Source organism: Pagrus major, chromosome 6, assembly GCF_040436345.1.
Source record: "Pagrus major chromosome 6, Pma_NU_1.0".
In the NCBI taxonomy this organism is placed as follows: Eukaryota; Metazoa; Chordata; class Actinopteri; order Spariformes; family Sparidae; genus Pagrus; species Pagrus major.
The window spans coordinates 34,566,455-34,586,667 of record NC_133220.1 but is presented as its reverse complement, the minus strand read 5'-3'; the positions used below and the strand labels follow the sequence as shown (position 1 = coordinate 34,586,667).

Sequence of the window (20,213 nt, the reverse complement as noted above, 5' to 3'; positions counted from 1 at the left end):
TTTTGTTGTGTATCTTCTTTTTAGAGCTTATATTATCCTTACAAGTACATTCTCTTTTATTTAACAGTGCAAAGATGATGTTTACTGGTTCTCTACAAGAAATAAAATCACGCCATTTGCCATCTGCAGTTTTTTCTTAGTGGGTGAGGAGATGAAGGTATACAAACACAATGCACAGTAAGTGGGAGAAACATGGGGTCAGAAGAGGCCGACCATCTTATTTTTGCCCCAGGGCCCAACAGTGAGTTAATCTGGCCATGGGTGAAAGATAGATAGAAACGCCAGTATGAGATTTGAGCTAAAACAATTAAACAAATAATCTATGAGTTCATAATGAAGTCATTTATCAACCAATTTTTTTTTTTTTTGTGGATTTCATTGACTAAACAATGAATTGCCTAAAAGGAAATCGAACTATTAATTTGAGCTCTGAATGAAAACAGAAGTGAGTGTGTTTGAGGGGAGAATTCAAATTAATTTATAAAAAGTTGACTCAAAATCAAAATCTTTATGAAAAAAGTATGATTACAACATGCACTGAATTAGCAGCAGCTGCTTTCTGACTTCTGGTTCACATACACTGAATTACTTTGCTGTCCTTCTCTCTCTCTCTCTCTGGTACCTAGAAAGTACCCCAGGAGCGTCAGGCTTGGCTGGCTTCCATTCGATTTCCCCTGTGGGTCATCCATCGGCCTGGGGACGTGGCGAGCCGGAGCGCCCAGCCCCGAGGTGATTAACGGAAGAAAGATGGCTGCAGTTCGCAGCGTAAATCCAAAGGCGTTTCAGGTGGAACACGGGTGCTTGTCTAGCAGTGAGGAATGGGCAATGGCTTCAACCAATCCAGCAGTGAAAACCTCTCTCCCCCTCTGTCCTTAGTCCAGTTTAAGCAAACGTCTCAAAAGAGGGGGGGGGGAGAAATTCAAAGGAAAAATATTTTTTAAGGACACAAAATAGAAGATAATGCATAATAGAAAGCTAAACTCAGAGAAATGACAGGGAAAAAAGTGACATAGGCTGAGAGAGCTAGAGTGGAAACCTGTGCACCCTGGGGTAATATCCGTGAACCCCATCTGTTGAACATCTGGCACAAGGGACCGAACACAGAGCTGACTGCTCAGGAAATCTTACATTTAGCAGGCATGCACTCACAGAGGGCAAAACTTGCCTCAGTCCTGCTGAGACTGATGAAGACAACGGCCAGATAAACTCTACATTCATCATTCACCCAGCATGTTCTCCTGACCAATGAGATGAGAGAAAACATTGAGATCTGCAATTAATGGTTACCTAATCACCTATTGATTCTATTAAATCAATAATCATCTTTAAACCTTTATACTGTCAAAACTATCAGTACCGTCAATACTAACCAATGTCCATCTCAGGCTGACTCAGGTTTTTTTTAATAATATAAAATTAATTAATTTACCCATGCAATGACATCACGGATACTGTTTCAAAATTAAAAAATACATTTTTTACTCAGAGCACACAAACGCAGAACAAGCTCAGCGCTAAATATTTTTTGGAATCTATGAACATTGTCAATAGGTTGATGCAACAATGGATGGGCCGAGGGACACACAGCAAGAGTTTCTGACAGAGATTTCAGCATGGAGGATTTAAACTGTATCTGAGTGCACTTGCACTAATCAAATATTCTCTGGTTGTGTCTCTGTTTCTGTGGTGGCCGATTTGTATTACAAACAGCCAGCGGTGGTGGTGATACAGCTGACTGCCTGCTGTACTTTCCCCAGAAAACACACCATCCACTTCAGCTAGCTGACAAGCTTGCATCTGTGTCTCTTGGCAAGGCAGAGTAGACAGGCTGGGTGTACGCATGGCCGACTGTGCCTCCACGTGCCGAGCTTGAACACAGAAAACATGACTTGCCAACGGGCTACTTGTGGGGGGGAACTTTGGACACCTAGTCTGTCTGCTCTCTCTAGTCCAGAGACACTCTGGCTGTTGCACTCCCTCCTGACCGACCTGCTGCTGCTCTTCTTGGGTTATACTCCAGATCACAGTCCCTGTATTAAAACCACTGCTGCTGGATGTTTGTATAACGTACAATTTATGTGAAGTTTTGCTATTTTGCTAGTCTATCTGCAAGAATTAATCAAAGTCAGATTGAAGGTTTAATTGTTTTGCACAAACCAGTTAATTTGACTTAACAATATAATAAGTCCCTTTGGCAGATTGTTCAGTGGTAGGAGTCACTAACAATCTGTCAAGTTGCCCACAGCTTTATTTTTGGTCACTTATTATGACCTGAATTCTAGGATAGATTTTTTATCTGTTTCTGTCCATACGTATCTAAGGGAAGGACAGGTGGAAGTGATTACAGGGAGTGAGAAATCCTTGATAACTGGAGTGTGGCTGTGTTATAAGACAAGTCAAAGTTGCTATTAGAAGTCCAAACCTATCCATTAGTAAAACCATGGCACGTCCATGGATCTGACAGGGTTCATGCCTGACTTCAACTCAGGTGTCTGGCTCGCTCTGCTGGCCTGCTCTTCTTTATCACAATCTCAATTCTTTTCTTATTTCTCTTTGCAAGAAGCTCAACTATTTCTTTGTGTCAAATGGATTGTTGCGTGTTCAGTTCATTGTCGAACTGCTATTTTTATGAGCCAGGCTAGCAATGTGGTTACATGGGAATGAAGATAGGTGTGTTGGTTTGTTAGTCGATAGACATGTAGTCACATTCCAGAAAAACCCTGATGACTTTTCATCGTGTGCCACAAGAAGGTTCAGCTCAGTCTCACACCAAAGCATGTAATATCCACTAAAGGATAGAGTGTCACGGTTCTCCTAGCCTAGCCATGAAAATTACACACGTGTATGAAGGTGCATTACCAGCAAGGGGTGATAATGACGTGGAGTAAAACAGAAATTTAGTATCAAGAACCAGGAAGTTCACATGGGCAGGAGGGTGGAGTGAAAGGATGGGTAAGTCAGAGGGCCTTTACCCAGGAGACCAGGGTTTGAATTTTGTGTGAAGCCAATAGATAATGGTGATTGTTTTAAAGAAGTTCTTACTTAAGCAAAACTAGGATCTTTTCCTCAACCTAACAGCAGTTTTGGTGTCTTCATTATCTGGGAACCATGAATGTTTGTTGAGACATGTCACTGAATAGCTGAAAATGTTAACCCACCATTCCAGTATCATGCCAAACCTGCAATAGACATGCTGGTCAACCATGTCACTGTTGCTTTTGCCCCGCCTACCTGTGAAAAGAACACATTCTCACTCCATGGTAACAACTGGTTACACTTTCAAAATAGATTCCAATCACTTTTTCATTTAGCGCCACCATGAGATTGACAGTTTTAGTTCAGACTGACATGACCTCACACAGCAGCTAGTGTGGCTGAAGACTTGTCCAACATGATAAGGATGCTTCCAGTACAATGCCAGGGGCATCAGTGAAAGATAGACTGATTTTGGGATAATGCACAATAGTGCCCAACAGCACCCCATGATCCTCATGTACCAAACAAGAGCAAGTTAAGAGGAATTTTCAGCACACATTTTGGGGCTATAACGAGTTTTGAAGGTGTATCCCAGAACATAAAGTCAATGAATCATTTTAAGACTGAGCCTTTGACTTTCTTGATTTGCAAATGATGTGCTCAACAAGCATGAACATGATTCACCTGTTGTCAAAGATTTTCAAGCTAATTTATGGCAAGACCACGATAAGACATTCAAAGACGAAATTGAGTTTCAGTGTGCTAAAATCCTCCACCCTTATCTCACATGGGGTCAGTGGGAGAAATAGCTTGGAGATTGAGAGACAGAAACACACAATAAAATAAAATAAGATAGCTCATAGAGCACCAACGGAGCTTAAAGCACAACAGAGATGTGAGATAGAGAAAGGAAGAGGTCACTAGAGATTAAGAAAGAGGAGAGGGCATCGCTGTTTAAACCACCTCCCCCTGGAACAAAGACAAATTGGGCTATGCTTGCCATGCCCCCTAAGTCCCTATCTCCCTCCAAGGAGGAAGCCAACATCTCCCAAGCATTAAAGTGGAAAAACCAACGCCACTGCAAGAATTTAATGAGGAGGGCTGTGCACTGTTCTCCGCTCAGTGTGTGACACAACACTTCTTGGCATGTAGTGATTTTCTCTCTTTCTCTCTTCTTTATTCACTGCCTTTATTTCCACTGCCTACACTGGATGAATCGAGTGGATATCCAGGCTTAAAACCAGCCCAGGCCCACTCAGTGCTCAGTGTTAGGATGCAAGAATACCATGCTTACCCTCAGCACTGACTAATACACACTTTTTCAAACCTCTATGCACCATAAAACACCATAAAAGCCATTTACAAAAGATATGTACCGGTCCATTGTACAAAAGGAGAAAAATAAATATAGAAATAAATAGTCACTTATTACTGGGTTGTTATTGTTACGTGGTTTAAAGCATTAACACTACCAGATTTGGGGGATTTTTGTTTGCAGAGTTGGATAAAAACATGGATAATGGATGGATGTGTCCAAAACTGACACAGATCCAGGATTCAGTCATTAGCCCTTTTCACACAGAGTGACAGCGGAGGTTCGCCAATTCTCTGCCGTTGTTTGTTCACACAGAACCAAGCAGCTCTGGCGTAAAGACGCACCAGTGTGTAATTCACACAGAAAGCCGGCGCTGCTGATCCAAAAGAGGCGTGATGGTACAGATCATGATGATGACGTCTGTGTGTTTTTTTCAACATGTTTCCCCCGGTGTCCTCCTGTTAATCTAAACATGTACACACCATACATCCTGGAAAATGACAAAGTTACGTTTTTCACTCTAAATTACATAATGGCCATCAGTAAACAGGACGCTGTCTGACTCTGTCACTCGCGGGAAGGGATGCTGTTTTCTGGGGGAAAGTTCACTGAAGTCTCAGTCGGGAGGGCTGACTGTCGCGGTGATTTTATTCAAGACAGTAACTACAACAACACAATAGTGGAAGGAGACAAACACATGCTGCGTTAAAGTTTTTTGCCGTGGACAGACGCTGTTTTTCGGGCAGAAATGTGACGAAGAGTTGGTAGGACAGACAGGAGGACAGACAGGAGGACACTTGACACCACGTATAACTGCAGTATTTTTTTCCTCATATAAGTTGCCAAAGACACGACCAGTCACTACGTTACTGTTGTTTGGTCCTGTAACGTTGTTTTGTGGGACAGTTCTCTTTATTTTGTTGAGTGAAGGATCACGCCCCCGCTCCGCGCCACTGGCTTATCCATTCACACAGGTTTGGTTCGCCAATACTGCACCTCGAGCCGTTTTTATACTGGACAGCAACCCGCGAATTTGGCTGTCCTTTTTGCGGCTAGTTCCGCGAATTTAGACAGACCGTGGTATATTGGGGGTCTGTTTTGGTTCGCCAATATGACGCCATGGAGGGTACACTTTTTGCCACCTTCATTGCTATGTAAATCCAAGGCGTCGATGTCCAGGCAATTGCGTGACATGGGCGGAGGTGTCGATGACGTGCACTCTTGTGCGACCCACAGCCGGGAGTTTTAAAAGCAGGAAACAGCTGATCACAGCAGTCAGTTCATCACTTCATCCGCGGACGTCAAGATGAGCAACTGGAAAGCCACTGAGATCCGGGAGATGCTAACCATCACATCCGAGAGAATCATCAATAACCAGATCACTCATCACTGTTCACGCCCAACTTCGTGCTTCACGTCACTTCACGTTTACGCCTACCCTAGTGGCGGCGTAAACATGCTACATGCTACCTCTGATGCTACCTCTGATACTACCTCTGATACTACCTCTGATGCTACCTCTGATACTACCTCTGATACTACCTCTGATGCTACCTCTGATACTACCTCTGATACTACCTCCGGAGGCACATCAGAGGCGCAGTGAAATTTCACCCCTTGCCGCATCTGAGACTTTTGAGGAGGAGGCGGAGAATTGGCGCATGATCCCCGCACTCAAAGGGCAGTGTGAATGGGGCTATTATTAGCACGTAGATTTAAAGGGAAACAAGTTATTCTGATAGGGGTAGACTGATGTGTTTTTTCAGGTCCAATACCGATTATTAGTAATCAAAAAGACTGATGTCCTATACTCAGAACCGGTGTACATTTGCAGTAAAAATAAAAATCGTGGTATTAAAGTTGAGAATAACTAGTGATGGAATGTAACTAACTACACAAGTGCTGTACTTAAGTACTATTTTGAGGTACTTTCCATTTTCTGCTATTTGAAGCTGCTGTAATCATTGTCATCGTTTTAGCTAACTTCCTGTAAAATATGCAGTTATCAGTCCCCTCCCTGCTCTCTACGTCACCACACTGGCATGACTCCTTTCTTTCTTCTTTTTTTTTGTTGAGGCAGCTCTCTTTGCCTCTGTCTTTTCTCCAAGTGTTTTTCATCGCTTGGTGCTATAAGCCGTCACCAGGAGTGCTGGAGCTGTTCCTCCACTGCTGGTGTCGCCACCAGAACAGGACGATCCTGCGCTCTGCCGTTCACAAGCAGACTGGACCGCCTCTTTCTTGAGTTCTCTGTCCTGATTGGATAAAGTGGGCAGGGATACCAGAAGATGCCTTTTCTCTTTTACTGCATGAGCAGGAGGAGGAGAGACATGGTGACTGACACTGAAACACTTTATAACAGTCATCACTGTTGGAATATAGAGCTATTTAACACGTATGTTAATAAGAAAATAACACTTACAGCTGCTTTAATACTTCCACTCCACGAGATGTATTTAAAAACTTTAGTTATTAGTAACTTTGCAGATGACTGATGATCTGATTTTTCAGTGCTGATAGGCTGTTATTTGTGACGTATAATCAATCAGATAGTGTTGTGGGCGGGACATTGAGTGAGACCACACAGTGGTGACTACAGGAAGAGAGAGGATGCTGCATCAGAGCCAAAGTATTGCATTTTCAAATCAATTTTATTTTAACGGACACAACAAGCACCAATAATATAATCAGAAAAATGCTGAATATCTGCCCCAATAATCAGCCAGGCTGATCATCAATGTACCCCTAATTCTTAAAAATACCCATCTATATTTTAATTGTTAGATCAACTTTCTAAATCTTAATCTTGTAAATACGTCTTAATGGTTCCTTCAACATAAGACTCAAAGAAAAGATGTAGACATATGAAGTTTTGTTTTACGTGAGACAGAAAAAACTGAGCCTGTGCTTTCAACCTTACCATGAGCAAAAATACATTTACTTCTGATCAACACACATCCATCTCATTGGACTAAAGCTCCAGCATGGACAGATCACAGTCAAGTGGCTTTATGGAGCTTCTGTTTTTTGCTGCCAGTGTAAATATTTGATCAAGGTACAAATCACAGCATTAAGTCTGGAGCTGCGTATGTGAGATTGCGAGGGGAGGAGGGAGGGGGTTAATATAAGGAGTGTGAGGCAGGAGAGCTTGCAGTCAAGGAGAGGGGCGGCAGTCTGTATTAAGTGGGGAAAGAGGTTGATGGATGAACATTCCCAACACTGGTCTGATTGAGTGGTAAAACAAGCCTTATGAATGAATGCTTGGGGATAATCCAGGGTAAGCACACTGAGGGCCAGAGCTATGTAAGCAAAAACACATCCTGCTTCTACTCTACACAAAGATCAAACTTTCAGCATGCCTGGAGGAAAACATTTTTGGTTATGCACAAATGCACATGAAGCACATGAGCATGGCACTGTGACAAGCACAAGCTCCACCCTCCCTACCCAAGCATATCAACGCAACACTTGCTCATCAAGTTCAACTAAATGTTATGGTAAGGTAACCAAAGAGGAGAAATGTACGTGCGACCCAAAAAATGTCAACCCTTTGGTGGCACTAGGTGATAAGCCTTGAGATCACCAAAGCCTGAGGGGATCATGAATGCCGAACCAACTTTTGTCAAAAACCATTCAACATTTTCAAATGATTTCAGTCCGGACCAAAGTGGTCCATTGACAAACTGACTTTTGGATCCCTGAGCCCTGCTGCTAGTGTGGCTACATCAGCATGATCACAACTGAAGGAGCAGAAGCTGTGATATTCAGAGTTTTAGTCCCTACTATGGATCAAGCTCCAAAAACACTGGCTCCTTCACCTCCTGTAATGCAACTCGTTAACATAATTTCATTGGATCCCCTGTGCCAAATGAATGAAGCAGCTGCACTAAGTATAATGAGTAAACTAGTCTTGAGGTTTAAAAATTGTGTCTGCCTGTATTTATTTAAAACTTGTGTGGACTTGTGATTGCATGTGTTGCTGTTTTACTGCTTTAGTTCTAACAGCCAGATTAACCCACTGAGTAAAAGATGATTATCACTGGTGGGAATGAAGGCCAAAACTAATAAATATAATCCAGGCTGTAAATAGCCGGAGTTTGGTTTTATCTCAGTGTCTGTGTCTAAGCTAATGGTTGCCGTTTATCTTCATAAAATTATCATATCATGTTTATTTCCTCATTAACAGCCCAAGAGGAGATTAAAAGGTGTCCTTATGTGTCCTCAACACTTTGTATCTTGATGCCAACTTTGCGATACATCCTGAATCCTAATATTCATTGCTTAATTCATTAATGACTTTTACTGCAAATGCTACATTGTGAGCACCTAACAACTGTAAAATAAGTTATGCATGTGTGTGTGTGTGTGTGTGTGTGTGTGTGTGTGTGTGTGTGCACATACATTTTTTTTTTTATTTTGGTGAGAAGTGGGATTAGTTTGGGCTATGTTGAAATGAAATACTGCTGCATGAATAAGGAAGGAAGAAGACATTTGTAAAATAAGTATACATAATGAAATAATGGATAAATGGGAAACAAGGAAAGAAAGGTCAAAGAGGAACGAAGAGAAAAGGGAACAACAAGCAAGAACAACTGCGAGTGAGAAAAGAGTAGAAAGAGTCGAAGACGAAAACGAACATATGGGAAGAGAGGCAGAAAAAATAAAGAGGGGATGAAAAGGAGAGAAAGATGAACAACAATGAATGAACAGTGGAAGGTAAAAAGGAAATTACAAAAGGCAAAAAATGAGACATAAGTGAAGTAAGTAGTGAAAAACTCACTAAACTGTTAAGTAAAAGCATGCAGACTGTTGTGTAACTGACACACCAAATATCATAGTAGGATTGGTGACATTTCTTTCACCTTTCTCAGGGAGAAAGCAGCTGCTTCCATTCTGCTGTCAGCAGGGATGACTGATGGAAGTCGAGTGAAGTGCATTTCACCATTCAAAATGAGAAAGCGTTCTGGGAAATGGCAGGAACACCCATCTACACCTTTCACTGGTGTATCGGAGAGCTGTCACAGCTCCAGAGTGAATGGCCACCTAGCGAGCCTGACAAAAGAACACAAAGTGTCTAAAAGTACTGACATGTGCCAAGGTGGGGGTGGAAGTGGAGGAGGGCCTGTGGCCTAAAGAACCACCACCTGGCAACCTTCAGCTATCTCTCTGTCAGGAATATCCCGTCAAATAGCATCTTACAGCTTCCAAAACGACTGGTGGTGTCACACATTTCAATCTGAGGGGCAGGTGGAGTGCAAACTCTCTCTTTGGCTTTCGTCATGTCCATTTGTTTTCCCATCTCATCTCCTTCTCCCCTCACCTCCCAGTGTTTGTTTAGCGTCGCCGTCGGTTAGGCTTGTCAGCCTCCATGCCGGCCGACAGCCTGTCAGTCTAAGCTCCTTTTAACACTCAGCAGCCCTGCACAGTGACACAGAAGCTCCCCTGGCATCACGCTTCGCAAAATGGAAAAAAGGGCTTGGCTGCGTACACCTCTCCACTCTCATCAGCATCTCGTGCTGTCTTTATGTCTTTCTCTTTTCTCTTTGTTTTTCCCTTCCCTGTGTTTCTGCCTGCACGCAACCATAGCCTGCCAGCGTGTCTTGCAGCATTTATTGGTTTACCAAGAGGGAATGGAGATAAGAAAAGAGAGGAGACGTGTACAGGCCTTTTGCCAGAAGTATATTCAACTAATCTCTTACTCTGTAGCTGTTGACTGTATGGCTGGGTTACACTTTATTTATCAATATTTATCAATATTTTATACTGGTGCCAATAATGACACTAATATAATTCCCATAACGCTTTTGATATCTTATATTGAAAAAGCAAAAATATTCTTGATATATAAAATGGATTAAATCACTACATGCTGGGCAACATGTCCTTGAATATGTTAGGCTATATCACAATACACAATATATATTTTTATATTCTGAAACCTCCTCTAAAGGAATTCATAAATGCTAAGACTGAGTGACAAAATAAAATATCATACATTTTCAACCAAATGCCTCGATATTGATACAGAATAGAATAGAATACAATGCCTTTATTGTCATTGCACAGCAGTACAACAACATTAGTGCCACATAAAAAACACAACAGTAAAAATAACTGGGATGACAACTGTACGTTAGGTATGATAAATAATCATCAGTTATGTGGATATAATGACTAAGTAGGTAAAGACAATTATTAAACAAGTAGAACAGTCTGGCAAGTTTAGAAATGACATCACTTTACGCTGCATTAAGGCAATAAAACCAGGAAAAGACAACAAATGCCAAATCACTTCTGAAATCTAAGCCGATATATGATCTCAAATTACAATAATGATATAATATCAATATAATGCCCAACCATACTGCATGGTTTTTAAAAAGGGGTCACTTGTAGGACTTATCATCCAACTCTGAGGTGACATTCACCTCTACAGTTATTTTTGCCTCTTTAAGCTACTTGTTTTGGTTTTCCCACCTGAAAACCTATTGTGCACAACCTGGCCAGCAGATAGACACAGTTAACGACTAGCTGGTGAACATAGTGGAGCATTTAGCAGCCACAGAGACAGAGCTTTTTTAAGGAGTTGGTGGAGAGTTTATATCGGACTTACAAATTATGGTCCCAATATTGGGGAATTTTTATTCTTGGCTATTTACCACTGTCAGTGAAATTATAGCTGATAAATGGACGTGATAATATTAAGCCACATTGCTTTCATTGACTTAACAAGTGCAGCATCTACTCTCAGACACAGTAGGTGACTATATGCACCTTTTGACTTGGTTTGCGATCCGCCCATAAATACAGGGAAGAAGAAGAACAGGCATAGCAAAGCATTGTCTACTCATCACATCATCCACTGTAACTGCTGCACGTGGGTAAAGCCAAGCAGACAATACTTGAGAGCCAAACATGTTGGCATTTAGAGTTTCAGAAGAAGAAAAAAATATCGCAATTTGCAATACATGTTCAGTGTGAGTTCAGAGAGGAGGGAGGTGTCTATGAGTTTAAACACAGCAAAACTGCATTTTCTGCATTATTGATACTAGGGCTGAGAGAGTAGACCATTATCTGTATCTGTATCCATACATGTTCATAAAACTAAATTACCTGTTTCCAGGCGGTATTTGGAATTTGTGGATTCCAATTGGATTGGTGGAACCGGAAGTGGATGGAGCTGTTCGTAAGTTGTTAAAGCTGCCGAGTTCTCTGTCCTGATTGGATAAAGTGGGCAGGGATACCAGTACATTTATTTTCTCTTTTCCTTCATAAGAGGAGGGAGGAGAGACACGTGTTACTCACCCAGCACTCTATTACTGTGATTGTTGTTGGAATATAGAGTTATTTAACACTTATTTTAATAAGAAAGACAAAAAAGCGCTTACAGCAGCTTTGATTTAAGCCTGAGATTGATATTGGTGGAGCTATAATTATTATTTATTATAAAACTATTTACAGATCAGCCTCAGATTTGAGCTTCAGATCAATGCTCTGCAGCTCAAGAGAAAAAGAACTACAGATCTACAGAAAAAGATTTTTATAAACTATAAGGATTCTCCATCACGAGCACAGATACTGACACATTTTACCCAGATGATAGTCATACTTGTAAAATGTACATTATTTGTACCATGTTCGTGGTTTTGGTTGAGAAAGAGTAGCAGACGTGCTGTTTGGAAATACTTTGCATTTGAGGCAAATTAACAGGGAAAGACAAAGGATAAAGCATGCTCATTTACAAGCAATGCTACATAGCAGTGCTAAGAAAAGGTGCTAACAGAAAAAAAAGCACCTGAATGCCTGACACGACGACCTCTATAAAGAATGTGGACAGGTTGGAGACAGCTCCAGTTTCAGCATCACTGAAGCATTAAACAAGATGGCCTAGTAAACTGATGTTGATGAGTGTGTTCTCCTGTTGTTGGCCAACAACCCTCAGAGCCATCAGGCCGAGGGATCTCAGACAGCAGAGTGCAGCTGACAGGAAAACACTGCATAGGATTACATTCAGAGGTAGATTAATTTAGATGCTGTTGTGCTTAACACATGGTACATCAAGTTTACTTGACTTCAGATATTTCTTAAACAGATCATTAAGGTCTAATCTAAAGACAAAACAATGAATGTTTCTGAAAAGGTGTGCTGCTCTCTGCTACAAGCCTCTAGCATCTACTCGTACAACTTTTGTTGTAATATTTCTCAGAAATCTAAAATTTTTTGACCTTAAGGCAATTTTTCCCCCAAGGTGTTGAAAGTAGTATTGATTATCAATACTTTTGAAGGTATTGTACCGAAGTTAGAAATTCTAGTAACGTGACATCACTACTGTGGGAATCAAAAGTATTAAGGTTTAATACCCGGCCCTCGTCGCCTGGCTGAGAGAAACGTCTAACTCATTGATGGGTACAAATCCTTCACACGAGCACAGCAGTGAGTTCTACTGCAGTCATTCTTTAAAGACAATGCAGCCAGAGCTGTAGTGTAAAGAGACGGCTTCAAAGTATGTTTGATGCTCAAACTAGGCTTTTTCCAAGAGCATTAGTCAGACGTATGAATGAAATGCCTGCATCAGAAGCATGATGGTGATAATAGAAGAAGGAAGCAGAACATATGGCAGCTAACACGAAACTCTGCCGGAAGCAAACAAGACTTAGCAAAGCAGAATGACGAGAGTGAGAAAAGTGCAGAGAGATGGGATGAGGGGGGTCGATGATGCTGTTGGAAAGCAGCTCTCACAGGCCAGACTGAGCTCACATTCAAGAGGCACCTTCCAGAAAATGAAAGGGGAACACCCCCTCCTCTTCCCCAAATAATCCGGCAGTGGACTTGATTAAAACAATGAAGTGGAACAATGGATCGGGGAAAGGAACAAGAAAAAAGTGGTTGAAGAGTGTGCCTTATTTTCAGCAGCCCATTAAGTCTGAGAGCGACGGGGCCCAGCAAGAGAAGAAAGCCAGAGTGCTCCGTCTTTCCCAGTATTCTCCATTTTCAAGCTGCACTGTGGGGCCACCAGCTTATGAGATGCATAGAAAAAAAAACCTGATGAGAAACAGATTAAAAAGCTAACAGGCATGCTCAGCTGAGCAGAAACGCTGATCGAAAAACAAAATAAGATGATGCTCTCTGCTCGGCTCCGCTCTTCGTATTCTTGAGATATCATTAGCGCCTCTTCACTTAATATCATCATTACTACTGTTATCATTATCAGACCTATTCATCTTTAGTTTCCCCTTTTGTGCAACAAAACAGCATCATTTCCTGCTAAAAATCAATAGCACAATAGAAGGAACGTTTCCTTTTTACACCATCTATCTGGCTCCTGATCTCTCTCTCTCTCAGCAGCTACCTTCTAATGACAAGGCGACAGATACCAAGGCAGCATCCTACATGGATAACTGCCTGACGCCAACGCTCCCACCTTGCTTGCATCTCACATACACACACAGACACAAACATGACACGGTATCTTTTAATCAATCTATTAAGGAAGGCTGGGGTGACTATGACAGGCCCCGCACTGACTGATAAAGTGACCCGTGAGCCAATGTGCATGCAATTTACTGGCCACAGCGGAGGCCAGATAATAGCTCGGTGAGCACTGAGATGATGATGATGATAATGTTGGCGACCGAGGACCACGAAGCATATCCAATCCTTTCCCTAAATGTCAACCTTCCCCCCGTATCGCTCAGAGAAGGTTGGTGTCACGGAGGCCTGCTTTGAATGGTTAACAAAGCCACTTGTCTCATTTGTCCCTGGATTTAAAAGAAGCAGAAAAGGTGCACGTGTGCTCACATACGCACTCCAACAGCCGAAAAAAGGAGGGTGGATTAAAGAATAGGGGAGGAAAGAGACAGAGATTGATGGAAGGAGGGGTTTGTGTGTTTGTGGGGGTGAAAAGATGTGCTAGCTCAGGCGCTTGTTGTGAGATTACAATGACTGTTCTGTTTTTCCTCCCAGCCAGGAGCGACAGGGCCCATTCATTTTTTGCAGCAGAAAGCGACAGATTGAAGGCCAAACATCTCTTTCTTTCTCTGTCTCTTTTGTCTTTCTCCCTCTCTCTTGCGTGTTTGGTTAACCCAGGGCTGAAGTGCAGCGCAGTGACAGGGGCGTGATGCCTCGACGCTGACACCGCACGCCGCAGACGGAAAAGGAAAAGTGATGCCCTGTGTCAGCTAGCGGACACCCCGCGGTGATGTTCAGTGCTTTCCATCCCCAGAAAAACAGATGTTTGCGAGGCTGCAAACCGGCCATTATGTGGGCGACTGGGGGCGTGTTGGCAGCAGTCAGGTCACTCGTGCAGTCAGCGCAACACAACTTCCTGTATTTCCAGCGGCACTTGGCTGAATCATTGCGGGTGTTGCCTTGCAGTGAGGTATGACATTATTAAGGTGGACTGCAGAGTAAACAACACACTCTACTCTTCGAAAGCTCACAGGAGAAAGCACTCACCCATGCTCTCCCAACAATGCACGTTGGAGCTGAGGCTGTAATTGCGAGCAACATATCCTCATACTGGGGCGATTTAAAGATGAGCGGTGCTTTATGAATCAGCGGGCAAACACAAAACTGCATTTACATGAAGTGAGATAAATCAGTGGCATCGTCTATTTGCCTTTCCTTGAGCTTCTACAGCAGACAGGGCATGTAGAGGAGTGAGGATCTTTATCACCTTTTACTCAAGTGGTTATTCAAATTAACTAACCGTACAAAACAAAATTCTTACAAATCATAAGAGGGCTGCACAATTCATTAAATTATAATCATAATCTCAATAATAAGTGCAATATCCACATCGCAGGACATTTTCTGAAAAAGGTAAAATGGGATAAAACAGCATCATAATGATGTCCTGCTCTTTAACATGTTAAATCATCAGGAGTTTATTGATTTATTTTTTTTCAGTGAAAATGAAAATTTGAATTCCCACTCACTGTGAATCTTCTAGCATTATTTGTCAAAATAATGGCAATGTGATTTTTTGACCGTATTGTACAGCCCTAAATCACAGGATGCTATTTAAAAGGCCACATGCATACCGTTCATCACAAAGACAGGGATGGATGTGGGTTTGCAGACACTACTGAACGAGAGCTCGGTATCATCATCATCAGAGACAAATGTGAATGTGACTACCATCGTTTATCATCATGCAGCACAATTTCCATGATCTCATATGAAGGGTTTTATCTAACAGCAGTTGTTAAAGATTCTTGAATGTAATGTAACATGATCTTTTTACAAGTCATTTTTCATCATTCTAATGTGATCTTTCTTTCTGACACAAGCTGATTTGTATTGGAAATAAAATAACTGCACTCCACTGGCAGCATTTCATTTTCTTTTTCTTTTTGTGTTGAGAAAAAAAAAGGTTTTCAAGACTTAAGACACACATGGATGCAATAATAGATAAAATAAAGTGCAAAGATTAATATTTTCACAGGCTACAAAATAAATCAGCATATATGTAAAAAAAATACCTCCCACGATCATCTTCACCGTCACATTAAAGTCGGTCCAGTAAACCAAAAATGCAAACAATTAATTCTTCATTTTTAAAAATGTTTTTTTTAGCTATTTATACATCATCAGCCACCAAAGCAGTCCACATTTGCATGTGGCCCATAGGTGACACATTTTTTATGGAGAGCCGATCGCGCCTTTCCAACCCAATCTCCTCGCTAAGAGCCTTATTAATAGAAAAGAAGAGTGGGCTGAAGGTAAGGAGAGCAGCGCTGAGAGCCTGCGGATGATGATACCCAGCAGGAGAGAAGCACACTCATCTCTGTTTCTACATCATCTGCCAGCCGTTAACATGAACCAGCCACCTTGGGCTCGCTCGAAGCCAGAACCATGACAGCATGTGGTCGAGACAAGTGGAGAGAGAGGAGTGAAAGAAGAGGTCAGGTAGATAATCAGTGTTCCACATCCTGACTCATGTCGGCTGAAAGTCGTCATTATACTAATGCATCAGTAATTGTCAACTGAATATCTGCCCATCCATCATTTGTTGTTTTACTGTTTCCCTTGTTTTTAAATTCATTTTCCTCAAACAAAAAGATGTTGTCAATTTTCTTATTGATTTTCTCAGTTTCAAAAGACAAAGTCTCTGATTTTTGTGTTAAATCGTCTCATTTTGCTGTGCAGGGCTCTTTAGTTTATTTTATTTTTTTATTTTTTTTAATCTGTACAGCATTAATATTCAAAATGTATAAAGTATCACATTTATCTCTGCATGTGTTATATGTCCTTTCAAAAGCACAGTGAAACCACATAGTTTTACCTGCTAATGAGTCTATTATTACTAAGCAACTACTGTATATGTACTCTACGAGTGGCTTAGTTTTCAACAGTAAAAATAATCTTCATGTTACCCCGGACCACCACAAATAAATTAATTGTCAACCTGTGGGATAAACTATTCTTTCCATCAGCCATCCATCTCTCACAGCAGCTCTCTGTTACGTCTCGGCTCGCTTCGATTCCTCTGCAGATTTGTGATCAGATGGAGTGTCAGATGAAAAATAGAGGGAACAACACAAAAACCCTAAATGACAAACAAAAGCCTCATTTCCAACATTGAAAAAGAGTGTGGCGATGTTCACAGTGTATTGATGCTCGTATGGATTGTTAAAGTAGTGAGCGTGTTCGTTGGTCAGCAGGACAGTGTTATCTTCTGCTCTCTGACTCGCTCTCATTCTGCGTGTGTGCGTCATCATCTCTTAACACTCAAAAGAAATATAAGAGCTAATCTCGGTGAGGTGAAAAGTAGGCTAATGCTGCCCGACTAACTGGCTCTGTGATAATGTGTCATATCTATAGACAGCTACAGGCTTTAACACAGGCGCTGTGAATGTTAATACAGTGGCTCCTCTCACTCCTTAGTTTTCTGTAAAGACTCAGTGAAGCCTGTTTTGTTCACACTGCTGTTACACATCTGTGTGAGAGCAGCGCTGGGTAATATATCAATATGCTATCAGAATCAGGACATGACACTTACACGGTGTCAGGGATTCTTATGTTATGTTAATGTAAAGGCTTCCATTTTAAATGTGTCATTTAGCCATTTTACAAGCTGATGAACAGTTGGGACTGCTCTGGCTAAGTGAAGACGAAGTGAACAATCCCTCGCTATAACACCACGTCTACATTACAGACACATCCTTCTCTTTCACTTATATTCTCAGTGCAGGTAGTCATCCCTAATGAAGTCCTGTAGTACAGATACTGACGTGTTTGGTCAGAAATATTTGGATGTTAACCATTTTGTCCACAATGTCCAACTTCTAGTGGATATTATCTAAAAGATGCTATCAGATGGAGTTTTGTTAATTGTAATCTATTACGCAGGTGGGTGTGGGAACATGTGAAGATGTGTTCTGGACAGAGAGACGCCTCTACAGCCTGCCTGCAGGAATGTTCTGTGTATGGACACTGTGGTCAAGGTCAAATTCGATTTGCTGGATTTATTTTACAATGTGATAGAAGAGAGTTCTGCTGATCACACTCTGAGAGTGAAAGCCACAGAGAAGGTGTTGTTCCTCATCAGGTGTGGGCTCCGAAGGGTTGAAGCGCTGGAGGTTCTGACCCCACACACCGAGGCCGGGGGTCTTTGATGGAGCTATAATTGAAGCAGAGTGTTCTCTTTGCAAAGTGAAATGGGAAATAGTTCAGTTTGGTTGATAAACCAACTGGAGATAAGCCCAATTAGATAAAGTAAGCATTGAGGACAGGTCTTTTTGTTTGTCTTTATGTATTTTAGTTGCCTCAAACAGCCCCGTCAGTCACATCTTATTATTTGTGGATCTCCTCTGAGGGTTTACATGACAACCCCAAAAACAGACATGAGGTCTCTTTCCCCTCAGCACAGATTTGAGCCTGGACTGCATTTTTAGGTTGTGTGTCTGAGTGTGTGAAGCCGCTTCACAGCCCTGCTGTCTTGCTCCAGGCGCTGAGATAACGGCTTTGGCGTACGCGCCGCCGGCTGACAAGGCATCACATCTTCCCCGTTTTATCTACCCATCTGACCCGAGTACCAACCGCCCTGCCTACTGGTCCTTAAATGGCATCCCAGCACATTGTACCCTTTTTCCAGTTTAATTACTATTTAAAGGGTTAAGACACGGGAAAAAAATGTGGAATGGAGAGCCACAGAGGAAGGACTGACTTCCACCAGAGGAAAGAAAGTCGGGGAGAATACGCTCCGATGATGACACTGTGCTTTGAACGGGTGAGAACAGGTCACTCGGTTGCATAAAGACTCCTCTCAATGACTGCTTTTAGCGTCTCCGACAGTTTCCATCGACGTGCCGGTGCCGGATAAGCGTGTCAAGCCAGCGGGCAGGAAATATTCCCAGCCAGTGACCCGTTGCAGGATATTCAATGAGGGGGTTTGAGTTTACTCTATTAGCCTATTTTAGGCGCGTTCCGTCCTGACAACAGCACAATGATAACCACATTCCATCACAATGAGCACCAACAAGCCCGCTGTTTGACTTGCAAGGGTACGAAACTTACCAGGATGACACTCGGCCCAGAGGAGCACGGAGGCTGACAAGATGAGAGAGAAAATCCACCAGCAGCAACAACACGATTGCAGTAGCCTCCACATGGCAGTAACATGCACGTCGACATGCAAACAATAAGCAGCAACAACTGTTGAGTTTCTCCCTTTTGCGGGCAAATCAGCGACGCCTTCGCTGCGTAAAAAGCAGCGCCGGAGACGCAGCGCAGACGGAGACTGGACACGGTGGAGGGCGGAGAACTGTTTAGAGGTCCAGTAAAGAGTCTTTCCGTCCAAATATCCCTCCGATATTCCCGGAGACGAGCATAACACTCGGATACGGATTGTTGTGGGTGAGCGTGTGGACGCAGACAGGGAGAGGCGGGCTGGGGAGACTAGCAGCGGCGGTCCACACAACGCGCCGTCGCTCCTGCGGCTGCGGCGGTGGAGGCAGCGCTCGTCGGGCACACAGAGAGAGGAGAGTCAGTGTTGGTGGTGGTGGTGGTGGTGGTGGTGATGGTGATGGAGAGGCGCTGGAAGCTTTCCATTCCTCCGTCCGTCCAGGAAGTAGCGTGTGAGCCCAAGTCTGGCAGAGACTTTAAAACAGTCTTCAGGGGAGAGAGAGGGAGAGGGAGAGAGAGAGAGAGAGAGAGATGAAAGAGAGACAGAGAGAGAGGATGGAGAGAGAGAGGTCATTCTTCTGGATCCTAGCGCCGACGAGAGGCAGCACAGTCGCTCAGTATGATAGAAGCACATGTCCCATAATAATAGGTAATAATAGATATGTGCTCTCCAGGGGGTCCTCGAGCTTTTTGTTCATATTAATGACCCCAAAATAGATCCACATTAAACAGAGCAGCCCGCCTCAGCATGCAGAGCAGTGTGTCCTAGAAGCAGCACTGTGGTAAGGTGTGCGTTAATTAGGCCTTTTGAATTAATCAGAGGCATCAACTCCTGCAATTAATACAAAGTAGCAGTCTCCACTAAATAACGCTGTTATTATGACATTCTATCAGCCATTTTGTGTCATGTCTATGATGATCCAAACACCCGCAGCCAAAGTCCCTAATCCTGATCCAGGGAGTGTGTGTGTGTGTGTGTGTGTGTGTGTGTGTGTGTGTGTGTGTGCGTGCGTGTGTGTGTGAGTGTGCGTACGTGTGTGTGTGTGAGTGTCGGACACAGTTTTTTCTGAATCACAATTCATAACCCTTTTCATCACAGATCCAGTGTGTGCTACAGATCCAGTGTGTGTTACAGATCCAGTGTGTGCTACAGATCCAGTGTGTGCTACAGATCAAGTGTGTGTTACAGATCCAATGTGCTACAGATCCAGTGTGTGTTACAGATCCAATGTGCTACAGATCCAGTGTGTGCTACCGATCCAGTGTGCGTTACAGATCCAATGTGCTACAGATCCAG

The 20,213-nt window shown here is 42.6% G+C and overlaps 1 protein-coding gene across 1 annotated transcript in view; it reads right to left on the bottom strand.

Annotated features, from left to right (window-relative positions):
• ptprga (protein tyrosine phosphatase receptor type Ga) overlaps positions 1–18,902 on the bottom strand; it is a 507,602-nt gene extending 488,700 nt beyond the window's left edge. The window contains exons 1-2 of the mRNA XM_073468860.1: positions 18,809–18,902; positions 13,688–13,702 (exon numbers count right to left, since the gene is read on the bottom strand). Coding sequence (XP_073324961.1) covers positions 13,688–13,702; positions 18,809–18,902 — 109 coding nt within the window. The remainder of the gene's footprint in view (positions 1–13,687; positions 13,703–18,808) is intronic.
• Between the last annotated feature and the right edge of the window lie 1,311 nt (positions 18,903–20,213).